The sequence below is a fragment of the Vanessa tameamea genome, chromosome 7, assembly GCF_037043105.1.
Source record: "Vanessa tameamea isolate UH-Manoa-2023 chromosome 7, ilVanTame1 primary haplotype, whole genome shotgun sequence".
Lineage (NCBI taxonomy): Eukaryota > Metazoa > Arthropoda > Insecta > Lepidoptera > Nymphalidae > Vanessa > Vanessa tameamea.
Genome location: NC_087315.1, coordinates 8053076 through 8067134, shown reverse-complemented (window position 1 = coordinate 8067134; position 14059 = coordinate 8053076). Strand labels below are relative to the sequence as shown.

The 14059-nt window shown below is 31.8% G+C and overlaps 1 protein-coding gene across 1 annotated transcript; it reads left to right on the top strand.

Annotated features, from left to right (window-relative positions):
* Window positions 1–4786: 4786 nt before the first annotated feature.
* On the top strand, window positions 4787–13971 carry LOC113401275 (uncharacterized). Its single transcript, XM_064215330.1, has 6 exons — window positions 4787–4864; window positions 6373–6433; window positions 11846–11928; window positions 12278–12497; window positions 12733–13005; window positions 13728–13971. Exons 2-6 carry the CDS (start codon window positions 6401–6403, stop codon window positions 13893–13895), a joined length of 777 nt encoding a protein of 258 aa, XP_064071400.1. The 5' UTR covers window positions 4787–4864; window positions 6373–6400; the 3' UTR covers window positions 13896–13971.
* The last annotated feature ends 88 nt before the right edge of the window (window positions 13972–14059 follow it).

Genomic DNA, 14059 nt, shown 5'->3' with positions numbered 1-14059 from the left:
TTTTGTGATGGTAAAATATGGTGTACTTATTTAAATACTAATACATTACAAGAGCATCTTGAATACTAATTATTTACGAATGGATTTCGCAGTGATTTACGATAACAATCGAACCTAACTTACAATTTTAAAACATAGTTTATTTTTTTAACCCAATGAAATATAACTTCAATTAGTTTGTTAGTGATTTAGTCTGATATTCGAGATATCATTTAAAGTTAAATCAAAATGTTTTTTTAAGACTGTAGTTATCGAATTGAATGTAAATGAAATCAGTTTTTAATATGAAATATCACAACGTCTCAACAAGTCAAATAAAATTAACAGCACGTAATCTTTAGGGATCTTACGACTAAAACATAAGGATTTCAAACATTCATATATAATTCGTACATACCCTTTACTTATTTATTATCTATAATATAACATAACTTGTTAATAAATAATACACACACATGAAATTACCAAACAATAAAATAAAAAGGACCGCAATTCAATTGTAATAATCGTGACGCGAAAAGTGAATCTGAGGACCGGTGTAAATAAGGAGACAGAGTTAAATCTTTTGAATTTTCTGCCCATCTGGTACTTATTTTAGGCATCAATTCATTTGTAATTAAATATGTTTATTTTTACATACAAAAGTTACATTATTTACCGTTGTTCCTAAAGAAATTATAAGACTTACGATCAGTTACACAGACGTTCAACATCCAACTCTATAAAATGTTTTATTTTATTTCGCTTCCAATGCCTTAAATAAATAATAACTGAATTTGGACTCTAAAGTAAAAAAAAAATCATCGCTTTAAAAAAAAAGGATCGATAATTTGACCAACTCGTCTACATAGCTGCCCAAAAAATAACGTATAAATATGCATTTTTTTCAATTCTCGTTTTAAGAAAGTTACAATTAATTATATTCTTTTAGAAAACCATGCGTGTTTCGTTCGATTGGTCGCTGCGCTCCGATTACAAAGCGACTGGGGCGGAACGCTCCCAGCGTCCTTACCCTGACTGATATTACAACCCTGATCTACACCTCAAATTAAGATCATATAATACAATAGTTATTTAGATGTGACTTATAACTCGGTACCCTAGAATTATCCATTCTGAGTCGAGTTCACGGAGTTAAAAATCACATTATAGGCACTCTTATCCATTATACTCGTGTTTATATAGTGATAATCACTGATAATAATATACATTTGACGTTTTACTGTAAATTAGTTTTCGCCCGCGGCTTTTTTCACGTTTCAGAGTTTTGTCGTCAGCGGTTAGTTATAAAAAAGAAACCCGTATCCTCCCTTCAAACTTGCTTTATACTGAATTTAAATTTGAATCTAATTATTAAGTATGTGTAATTATTAAAATTAACAAGCAATATTTTATACATTATTTTCTATAATCAAATGTGTACTTAGTAACACAACTTTAAATACTTTTTTTGGACGAATTAAAAATGTAATTTCAGGATGTTTTTTTCAAATCGTAATAGTTAGGAAGTGAGACAGGCGCCTATACTAATTAGAAATTGGGTTACGGCTCTTCCGGCCCCCTTTTCCAGGATTGCAAAAAAATAATATAGCCTTACAATACATGTTAGAGATAAAATATTTATTAAGATCGATCGATCGATCGAAGAGTCATAATATTTATTAAGATCGCTTAAGAATAATGTATGCGGTGTTTAAGTTTATCTGTTTGTGTGTGTATTTGTGTTTATTTAGTAACTATCTGTATCCTCGTATGTAAGCGTGAGAAGGCAATTTATGACTTTTCTTACATTATATTTTCACATATGGATTAATCAAGCAATTTATTAGCTACATTGTATGAACGAATAACTTGGACCAAGAAAAGTATGGAAGTCCGTCTTTTTTAAGTTAGGAACATGAAACTTTATTTTTGAGATACTGATTAAAAATGAGTAGATACGTAAATATTTAAGCGTTTCTGGATTTTTTACCCCTAAAGGGGTGAAATAAAGATTGAAAATTTGTATGGAAGGCCGTCATTTTAAAATTAGAAACATGAATCTTTATTTTTAGGCTCCTAATTACAAATGAGTAGATATGTAGATATGTATTTCTGGATATTCTATCCCTATGGGTTGAAATACGGGTTGAAATTTCTTATATAGGTTAGTCTTGAAGCCCGTCATTTTTTATGTCAGTAGATTGGCGTGCCAATAATATTACTGAAGAATTTTAGACCCCAAAAATTATGCAGCGGCACCAGACTAATATTAAGAATTCTCTATCGTAATGTCATAGGATACAGTTATTACTGAACGGAAGGAAAAATAGTGTATATTCCACGAATATCTTAGATACCATCAGAATACTCCTTTATTTTTAAGAGAGTACAGGTCGCGCTTAAAGTATGCTTCACCATGGCAATTAATAAAGTACAAGGTCAAATTTCTAAAATGGCCGGAGTAGATATAAGAGAAGACTGTTTTTCGTATGGACAGCTCTAAATAGCCTGTTCGAAAGTGAGCTCTGTAAGCAGTCTGGTGTTTCTAGACCACGTAAGTCGAACCACAAATGAGGTCTTAAATTAATATGGTCTATAATTCTGTAATATAATCAATTTCCACGCGAAAAAAGCCGCGGGCAACAGCTAGTTACTAATAAAACAACTCATCTTATTCATGTTATTCGAACAGGCCAATTATAGTTAAAATATTTATAGGTACCAATTACAATATTTTGAACAGATTCAGGCTAAACAACTGTAAAACAAAAAAACGGAATAAGTGTTTATATATATTTATACTTTAAATTTTACTTTTATTACAGTTGTACTAAAGTTGTACTAATGTACAACATAAATATTTTCACATCAAATACAAAAGTCCATAAGTTCATATATTATTATGGTTTATTTATTACATATATAACAGTAAAATAATGTTCTTTATTCCTATACTTCGTACGCGTTTCCACGGCGTGACCCCATGATTACTCAAATCCTAAAATGACACAACCTGTGCAAACAAGACTTTAAATTTTTATGAAACCCGATCTTTCTCAATTCACTTAAAATTGGTAAAGAGCCTTATGCGTGACTAGAATGCTCGTTTAAAATTGCCTAATACCAACAACACACTACACTACGCTTGTTAGCATTTAGTGGTTAAATTTGTAGTCTTAGGAAAGTTTTTACCCAAAAAATATTTAATGAGCAACTATGAAGATATGGTAATTGTTATTAGGCCCTTGGATTTCCTGATTTCAGAATTGAGTAAAATCAATTCATAACATGCAGCATAACAATATATCTAAAGTTTATAAAATAGCTACAGTATACAGTTTATGTTATTTATTTTAAGGCATTTCAGAGTTTTTAGTTGTGAAAATGGGACACGCGTTTCTAGATTTCAAACTTTCTGACTTTATTCTTTTGAGTTTTTTTTTAAACAAAAAGAACTCTTTTATTTAAAAAAAAATAATTAATCTTAATTTTTTTGTGTAATATGATATAAAATTAGTTGATACATAGTTCTGATTTTAAATAAACTGTTAACAACAAACAATAATGTTGTAAAGAGATTGTTAAATACCTGGTTATCCTTTTCTTATTTTTGGCTATAAGTCTATCCAAAATAGAGAAACCATTATAAAAAAAACATTTTAACATGATTTCAGTCGATTGCTAAGATCGTGAATTATTGACGTACTTAACTACAAAACTATAACACACTAGCTATAGAATTATTATAAAAAAAGAACATTATTTTATACGTTATCTGGATCTAGGAAGATAATAGGCATGAAAGTTATTGTCATTATAATAAACATTGTGGGAGCATAAAAATATTGAACTACATGCAATATTAATTTTATGACTAACCGGGGATTTTTCGCTACAAGTACTGGAAAAAAAACATTACGTCTATATCTACATTGACATTTGCTTGTGCGTTATCAGATTACAAGTCGTAAAGCAGTGTAATGACATGACAAAGACAACAGTGGATAGATTTATGAAACGTCGCTACAGGTTTTCTTTAATATTGATTGCTGGATGCACTTTTATTTATTTCATTTATTAGAGGGTTCATTTAAACCTGCAAGTAGGAGGCGCATCTCCAAACTTTGGAGAGGCCATATGAAAAAATCACTAAACAGGTTGATTATATTTCGAACCGACGTAATCCAACGACGACTCAAGCTAGTTTAGTTGCTCCTTCTTTATGTCAACATACCAATTATCCGTATAATTGAGAATTGGTAATAGGACACTCTGTGCTAGTGAAATTTTGGTAGGAATTGTTAAAAAAGTTACTAACTTATTGAGTAACGGCCTGCAAATCCCATTACTAAGGCCTCCATTCCCTTTGACGATCTGCTTTATTGCGTATCCATATCTGACAGGATTTCATTAAAATTAGACAAATATAGGTTTCTTTCCGATATTTTCCTCAACCGCCAAACACGAGATGGATTACAAACACAAATTAAGTACATGTAAATTCAGTAGTGCTTGCCTGGGTTTGAAACCGCAATCATCAGTTAGGAGGCACTCGTTCTATCCAATGGGACATATCGGGCAAATTAATCGGGCAAAGTTTTATCAATTTGAAAAATACTTTTTTTTTGCTTTTCCATGCACATCTTACATCAAATTATTAATAACGCTTTCGAAATAATATTAATAAGCCGATTAAACGTAAAGTCCTTAAATTACAGTTTTGCGTTTTTCCCATTTGAAGTTGGGGGATTATGCGAGACTCGTCGGTATCTAGAACGCCTGGTGCACCCTAGCACGCCGGAAAACCAACTAAAAAAACACCGGTACCCACCCGTCTCTTCGGGGGCATCACGGAATCGCCCAATGAAACAAAGTGCCCTAGGTAAGTAAATTTGAGTAATTGAATGCCCTTGATATACACATGAACTATTAATATGTTTTTAATGTAACTAGTTATCAACGTTGACGTATTATAGTCGGATGTGAAATGCTGATGATTTAGATTTTTTTTTTTAAATTATCAATAATTCATCAATGAAGCTTGGACTATGACGATGTTCTGGTAGTACTATTATCAAGATGCATCCGGTAAGTTAAATCATGTAACATTTACTTTAATAAATTTTATAAGCACTATTTCTAATAAATATTATTTTATTTTAAGTTTTGCAGGCTATTAAGAAAACTTTATTTAAATAAAATTTTATTTGTGTACATAATAAGTCTCTCTCTGCACATATGAAGGGAATAATTTCATGTTATATTATTGAACGCCTTGAATAAAATAATCTATTTAAGTACTTTTACAACAAAATGTATTGCTTTGTAGTTTATAGCAGGCACTTTAAAAAAAAAAAATATATATATATTGCTATTTTTATTTTTAAAGCATAAATTGGCGTACCGTAAAATAGGCCAGCTAATGGTAAGTGGTCACCACTAATGATAAAATCCGATGAAAGGCTGGTAACCAGCAAGACGGGCTACCTCAAGGCCTTATAACCAAGTAAATTATATCTCTATCGTGTTAACAATTTCAAAGAAATTAAACTAAACAACTAGTGACTTTTTTATAATATGGAGTTGGTTGGTTGGTTGTTGGTTTGGCGTACCAACAAAGAGACCAATTGATTAGTGGTCACCAGAAATGTTAACCATCCCTTACAGCGCCAATAAGCCAGCAACCGAGGAAACTAAGATAAGATAAGCCTTTCGCCTGTATTTACACTGGCTAATTCATCCTAACTCATCCAGGGAGCAGAACAGTACTAAGTATAGCTGCTTGGCGGTAGAATATATTATGATAAATGGATGATATCTGCCCAGAGGGGCTTGCACAAAGCCCTAGAACCGCCGAATAATAATTATTTTAAGATCATATTATAACCTTATTAATTAAACAGTAAGAATAATTATTGGTAATTACAATATGTTTTTTGATAGTGGAGTATAATACTAATCTGAAGCATAAATTAGAAAGAGCGTACATCAGTGAGCCGAGGTGGTCCAGTGGTTAGAACACGTGCATCTTAACCGATGCGTGAGGGTTCATACCTAGTCAAGCACCACTGAATTTTCATGTGTGAGCACATTTGTGTTTATAATTCATCTCATGTTTAGCGGTGAAGGAAAACATCGTGAGGAAACATGCATGAGTCTAATTTCAACAAAATTCTGCGACATGTGTATCCACCAATCGCATTGGAGCAGCGTGGTGGATTAAGCGCCAATCCAACTCTTCAAAGGAGAGGAGGCCTTAGCTCAGCAGTAGGACATTTACAGACTGTTGCTAATTACATCAGATAAGTCCTTGTAAAACGAAAATGGAACTAATCGTGACCCGCTACATAACGTGCATATTTATGTACTTACTTCAAACTTTTCTTACAGAAGTTACAAACGCAGTCTGCGTAGAAAAATGGAGATCCTGACGGCAAGTCCAACACGATCGGTAAGGATGTAGGCGCATATCTACTGCATTAAGGTGTTTTCCTAGACAAATATCCTCACTTTTCATTTCTTTTCGATCGCATATATAGAAGTAAAGGTATGCCTATAAAATTATTAATGGTGCAAGGACAAAAAAAAATTTACTAAAATAAATAAAAAATCTAATATTATATAATTTTACTATATTGTACCTATAAGTATCAGATAATGTTCATGTTGGGTCCCCACACCATGAAATCAAAACTGTAATTTATTAATAACTAGCGACTCGCCCCGGCTTTGCACGGGTGCAATGCTGATACTAAATATACTACAGAATGTCTTACAACGTTAACAGTTTTTCAGTCGTTAGACAATACAAACCGCTAAAGCAGGGAGCGTTTTAAATCTGTAATATCTTCGAAAATATTCATTTAAATTACATGCTCTAAAGGGCCATATTGATCTATATTAAATGCATAATGTATTTAAGTTAATTGGATAAGGATTAATGCTGTATTGCTTAAAATCGCTTCGAAAATAAGCCATTATTTCTCGTAAAAAGTCAAGGATAAAAATGGTTATTGTGGGTTATCGCTAAGAGATAGACATAAACCATCGCTGACATTTTTGAAGACCTTTTTAAGGTATACAATACTGTAGTACCTACATTTTTTCAACCTCTAAAATTCAATATTCTTTAAAGCTACTATATTATTATATATCTATATATTAAATCTACTATATTGTGCATATATTATAGATACTAGCTTTTGCCCGCGGCTTTACTCGTGTGGAAATTGATTATATTACAGAATAATTTAAAATATTACGTTAATTTAAGACCTCATTTGTGGTTCGACTTTCGTGGTCTAGATACACCAGACTGCTTACAGAGCTCACTCTCGAACAGGCTATTTAGAGCTGTCCATACGACAAATAGTCTTCTCTTATATTTACTCCGGCCATTTTAGAAATATGACCTTGTACTTTATTAATTGTCATGGTGAAGCATACTTTAAGCGCGACCTGTACTCTCTTAAAAATAAAGGAGTATTCTGATGGTATCTAAGATATTCGTGGAATATACACTATTTTTCCTTCCGATCAGTAATACCTGTAACCTATGACATTACGATAGAGAACCCTTAATATTAGTCTGGTGCCGGTGCATAATTTTTGGGGTCTAAAATTCCTCAGTAATATTATTGGCACGCCAATCTCCTGACATAAAAAAATGACATAGACTAACCTATATAAGAAATTTCAACCCCTATTTCAACCCATAGGGATAGAATATCCAAAAACGCTTCAATACATATCTACACATTTTCAACCATTATCCTAAAAATAAAGTTTCGTGTTTCTAACTTAAAAAATGACTGACTTCCATACTAACTTTCAACCGTTATTTCACACCGTTACGGGGTAGAATATCCAGAAAAGCTAAAATATGTATGTACTAAATTTTAATCAGTATCTCAAAAGTAAAGCTTCATGTTTGTACCTCAAAAAGGACGCACTTCCATACTAACTTTTGACCCTTATTTCACCACCTTAGGGGTAGAATATGCAGAAACGCTTAAATATATATATACTCATTTCTCATCAGTATACCAAAAATAATGTTTCATGTTTGTAACTTAAAAAATGGCGGACTTCTAGACTAATCTATATACGAAATGGCTACCCCCCCTATTTCACCCCTTAGGGCTAGAATATCCAGAAACGCTTAAATACGTGTCTACTTATTTTTAATCAGTATCCTAAAAATAAAGTTTCATGTTTCTAACTTTAAAAAATAACGGTATTCCCTACAAACTTTCAATCTTTATTTCACCCCTTTAGGGGTAAAAAATCCAGAAACGCTTAAATACGTATCTATTCATTTTTAATCAGTATCTCAAAAATAAAGTTTCATGTTCCTAACTTAAAAAATGACGGACTTCTATACAAACGTTCAATCCCTATTTCACACCCTTAGGGATTGAATTTCCAAAATTCCTTTCTTAGTGGGTGTCTACTCAATTAAAAGATCCTATTCACCAAATTTCAAGGCCGTAACTTTGATAGTTTACGCTCGGCGATGATGAATCAGTCAGTCAGGACTTGTTATTTTATATACAAAGTTATTGGTAATTCGACGTATTCCCGTTAGGAGGTGATAGGGGTGACTATTTGCGATAATTTTAACCTCCATTAAACGCATTGCACGATGCAAAAGTGAACCATTTTTGAGTTGTCACGTTTTTAACATTTTTTCAAAATAAGTCAAAAATGCAACTTCAAAAATTTATTTAAAAAAAAGTATCATTTAAAATCTACTTTTTTCTTCTGATTTATAAAAACGATTAAACACTGGATATTTTTCAATATTTAAACAATAATTATCGGTCCAAATTTAAAAATGCGAGACGGCAAACGATATTATACCAATATTTTTTTTATTTTTTTCCATCAAATATGCCTGAAAATCAAAAAAAAAATTATGAAACTTGTTCTGCAGATTATTTTAAAAACATAATCGTTTACTTAGCTTTCCGAAAATGTATAATAACTAGGAATTTATTTCAAAGCAACCGAAATAAAATGTACAGAAAGGACGCTGGTGGAAATTCGTATCCGAACATGACCGAATTCGTACTAAAGGTCGCTCTTTAAAATTCCCACTGATTGATTTAAAATAATAACCAATGTAAAAAAACTTACTTATTTACTTAACTTACTTACTTAATACAAATTTAAAATAAAATTTAGATACATAAAGTTTCAGTAGCTAAGTTACAATAAAGATATTTCAATTAAGAAATTACAATTAAGATATCAAAAAAACCGCATCAAAATTCGTTGTGTAATTTTAAAGATCTAAACATACACAGGGACAGATAACGGTAAGCGACTTTGTTTTATACTATGTAATCATTTATATCGTGTTAATTTAAATTCTAAATAGCGACAATTTTCGATGTTCGTGTTATTACATACATACATACAGTACCTAAATTCTAAAAGCAAGCCTTAATAGAAATATTTTAATGGTTAGCATTGAAAGTGTTGAATAAACCAATTAATTTGATTTGCTCTTATCTGCAAGGCCTTGGTTTCAAATTACAATGGGCTATTTGTCATAGTCCTAATTGCATCATGTGTTTGTTTATAAGCAACATATAAGTCATATTTAAAATGTTTCATTTTTAAGAGTACTTCAATGATATATATAATAAGCAAATATTTCCACATTGTTCTTTATGAATCTAATTGTTCCATGTTTGACTAAGATATGGAAACAGACAGATTTTTAGCGCAAGGTTAAAACATAATAATTCGATAGAATTTTATTTGTTAACATTGGTTTTGAGCTTATCCTTTACTGAACACGAAAAAAATGTGAATATTTACACATGAAAAACATACTTATATTGGTTTCAGATTCAGTTTTGGTTTTTGTTTTGGTTTTAAAAACCATTCAAATGATCTATGTAAAACCTTGATTTATAAAAAATGAGAAAAACTAAATTGCTCTTTGTCTATGAAACGAATTTCATATTCAAAAATGGACTACTAGGTAAATAAAGTTGTTTGTAGAGACAATAGACCGTTTCAGTTTTATTTAAAGTCAGGTCTCCTTCTGCATTAGATATTAAAAAAACATCTTTTTATAATGTAAAAGTTTTTTCATAAATAAAATATGAACGTAATTTTTAGGTTTTTGTAATTTCGTCTAACAAAACAAAATGTTAGAAAATAACTACGAACTTTGTCAACATTTATACTTAATCAATAAACTATAAATGTATTTGGGGCATATCATTATTCACAACCTATTCACATGTATTTTAATATTTACCTATATCGTACTCGTAGTTTGGATAATTAATAGACAGTGTTAATAGGCGTTATATAACGCTAAAGGGTCCAAGGAATCCTAGGGTGAAGCCTCCGTATCGGAAAACGTAGCGTTTGGCCTCCAGCCCGCCAATTGGACTGATGACTAATGGTGGTCGTACCTGACTGAATGGCTGAAAAACGAGAGCTTTGACTCATGACGTCATGGAGTGAATTTCGATTGACATACCAAAATTAAGTAATCAGACACAAGATGTCAATACAGTACCTACGAAATAATCATCATTATCATCATCATCATCATTAGCAGCCTGTAAATTTCCCAATACTGGGCTAAGGCCTCCTCTCCCTTTGAGGAGAAGGTATGGAGCATACCATACGCTGCTCTAATGCGGGTTGGTGGAATACACATGTGGCAGAATTTCGTTGAAATTAGACACATGCAGGTTTCGTCACGATGTTTTCCTTCACCGCCGAGCACGAGATGAATTATAGACACAAATTAAGCACATGAAAATTCAATGGTGCCTGTCTGGGTTTGACCCCGAAATAATCGGTAAAGATGCACGCGTTCTAGCCACTGGGCCATCTCGGCTCCGCATAAATAATAATACATACGAAATGATATCATACATGTAGTAGGTAACATTTATTTATTTTTTTGCAATCTAGTAATAGAAAATTCCATAGTTATGATCCAATTTCTTGTGTTTACTTGATTTTGTTAATGTAATATCCCATGAAATAGATAAGATAACATTCATTTGTTTAGAGTAACTATGTAAAGAATGCATTTTGCAAGAATATCATATAAAACCATGGATCATTACTACACACCATCACATATTCTAACAATTGCTTCGATTCAACTGAAGATGAAGTTCGCTTTGCTAATTGTAACCATATTTCTGGTAAGTCGTAAATTAAATTTATTTTTATAAATAATAAATATTTTATATTTTATTTAAATTTATTTATAACGCACTTTCTTAGAATCTTATTATATTTATCCTAGTATATGTCTATTTAAATAAATTTCATAAATATATATTTGTTTCTAATGCGATATACCTTGTTATCGGTAACTATTGAACATTTATTTATGACTAGTGGTCGCCCGCGGCTTCGCTTGCATTGACGGGGTTGCTATAAATTTTACAACCACATTATTATCCATAACAAACCTGAAAGTGAACTTTTTTTAATTCTAATATATTAAAATAATTTATATGACGTGGTCCACCTTGGTGGAGTAGGTGGGTACCACCCTCTCATCACAAATTTTACCACCAATAAGCAATACTCCGTGGTGTTCTCTTTGTAAGGGTGACTAAGCCAGTGTAACTAACAGGCACAACGGACATAACAGTTTAGTTCCCAAGGTCGGTGGCGTATTGATTCTTACGATGCCATTGTCTATGGAAGATGGTGAGCACTTGCTATCAGGTGTCTCGTTTGCGACTACATATATAATTTTTTAAAAAATCAAGTTAAAATACAAAAAATGCCCTACGTAAAAAATTGTCTTGAAGTTAGTCTTAGTTATGTAATACATTGTCGATACATAAGACGGTTTTTTTTTTATTAGGTTTCCTCATCTTTGGGAAGTCCATCTGATACCGACTTGCTACTAGAACAACGCCGTGATGGTAACTTCATTGGAAACACAAAGTGAGCTTCTTATTAATAATATATTTCTTCGTCGGATAGTCCTTTGTGAACATCGAAATAGCCCACCACTTCAAACCTTGAAGATGTTTTTTACTAATTATATAACATTAAATAATTCTAGACAGATTTTGTCGAATATCAGAATATGTGTTGCGATTTGCGAAGTAATATAACGACTCTATAAAATACTATTTTATAAATGCACAATTTTTTTTTGTCGTCCCATGTCGAATTGCCTTATATGAATTATCATATACTATAATATTAACCATATTAATATTGGTAGTAATATTCAAATAAATAGAACAAATGTCCCAAGGTAATCTAATTACTTGTTTGTTTTATGCAGGGTACTTATAGAAGAGCTAATAAATAATCTACGCAGTGCCACCCAACGAGCAATGGATTCTGTGAAAACATTTTCAGCGGGAATCCAAGAACAGAGGAAACTTTTCGCGGAGAAATTGGTCAATGATTTACAGAGAGTCCGTGAAAGAGTTAATCTTGCCGTCAAAAATGTCAGTGACAGATTTGTAAATGCTGGATCAGAAGTTCGCAATTGTATTGATGTAAGTATTGACATTTATTTATTAATCATGTTATTAATCAGGGCAAGTTCTTAATTAACCTGAAAAAATTTCAGGTTTGTCACTTAAACTAACAACTATTTTGATAACATGCATTATAATGTTTTAAAAATGTTTATTAAATCTAAGATTCCATATTGACACACTTTTTTATATTATTTTACTAAAAATGTTGTTAAAGTGCATATATTATATTAAATAAAAACATTTTTTTCAGTCTCATAAAAGTGACCTCGATAGTGTTTTCAATAATGCTGTTGAAAAATCAAAACAATGTGCGGGCGATCGCGTCACGGAAATTGGAAATATGATTGATGAACTTATGGAAATATCGTCCAATATGACGAATTATACTGGTAACTCTTTGACAGAATTGAAGAAGTGCACCGAAAACGAGCATGGTCTTTTAGCAACGGGCACTTGTCTAAGTCGTATCGCTATACGAACTGAATTCAAAGGAGCAGTTTTCTTAACCCAGAGTGGAGTTTTGGTAATAACAATAATTTTCAGTACAGACTAACCATATTGAATGTTATATTATCTAAAATTTCATCCTGTCGTCTCCTTTTGAAAGATTTAAACTGAATTAATTTGCTTAATTTAATTAATTAATTTACTTGATGGTAGGGCTTTGACCAACTCTGGTTCTGGTCTGGGTTACCATCCACTCATCAGATACTCTACCGTCGAATAGCAGTATTCAGTATTTATGTAGACCGGTTTGAAGGATGAGTGAGCCAGTGTAACTACAGGCACAAGAAACATAACATCTTAGTTACCAAGGTTGGTGGTTTTAGCGGTACACCGCTAAAACCACTAATGGTTAATATTTCTTATAGCGCCATTGCCTATGGGCAATGGTTACCACTGTTGGTAATCAGGTGGCCCATTTGCTTATTAGCCTACCTATAGTATAAAAAAATTAATATTATTCATCACGTGTAGTCACGTGACGTTCCATGACGTGGATAAAACCGCTTACAATATTACAACTCTTGGTTCATAAGACATGAACAAAATGCCCCACAATATTCTTTTTCCTACGCAGCTCAAGCAATGAGTTATCTGTGGATTATACTAGAAAAATGTATAAGTTTCACATTAATAAGAAATCATTTGTAATATTTCCATTTCATATTAATTATAAGAAACAGCACAATAATTAAATCGGTTTTGTTACTTTTAGTCACTATACTTTTCCTGGTATTTCAGATTTCTCGCATCAATTTAGGTTTCTCAACATTACCAGCCAGCCTTCAAATATGCGCAGGTACCAAATTCGTTGAAGCTGGTGTCAATTCAGCAAAGATCGTCATGGAAATTGGAAGTTGTTCTGCATCTTCAATGTTCACTTCATTATCTGGAAATAACTCTTCCTGAATAAACGAAAACAGATTTCGTGAAATAATTTCTCACGTATACTATTGGCATTCAAATAAATTTGTTATTAATTAAATATGTATTTTTTTTTTATTTTAATAATACACCACACAAAGTTACGTAAAAATAATTCGGAATTCATTCCGACATTTCATTCATCATTT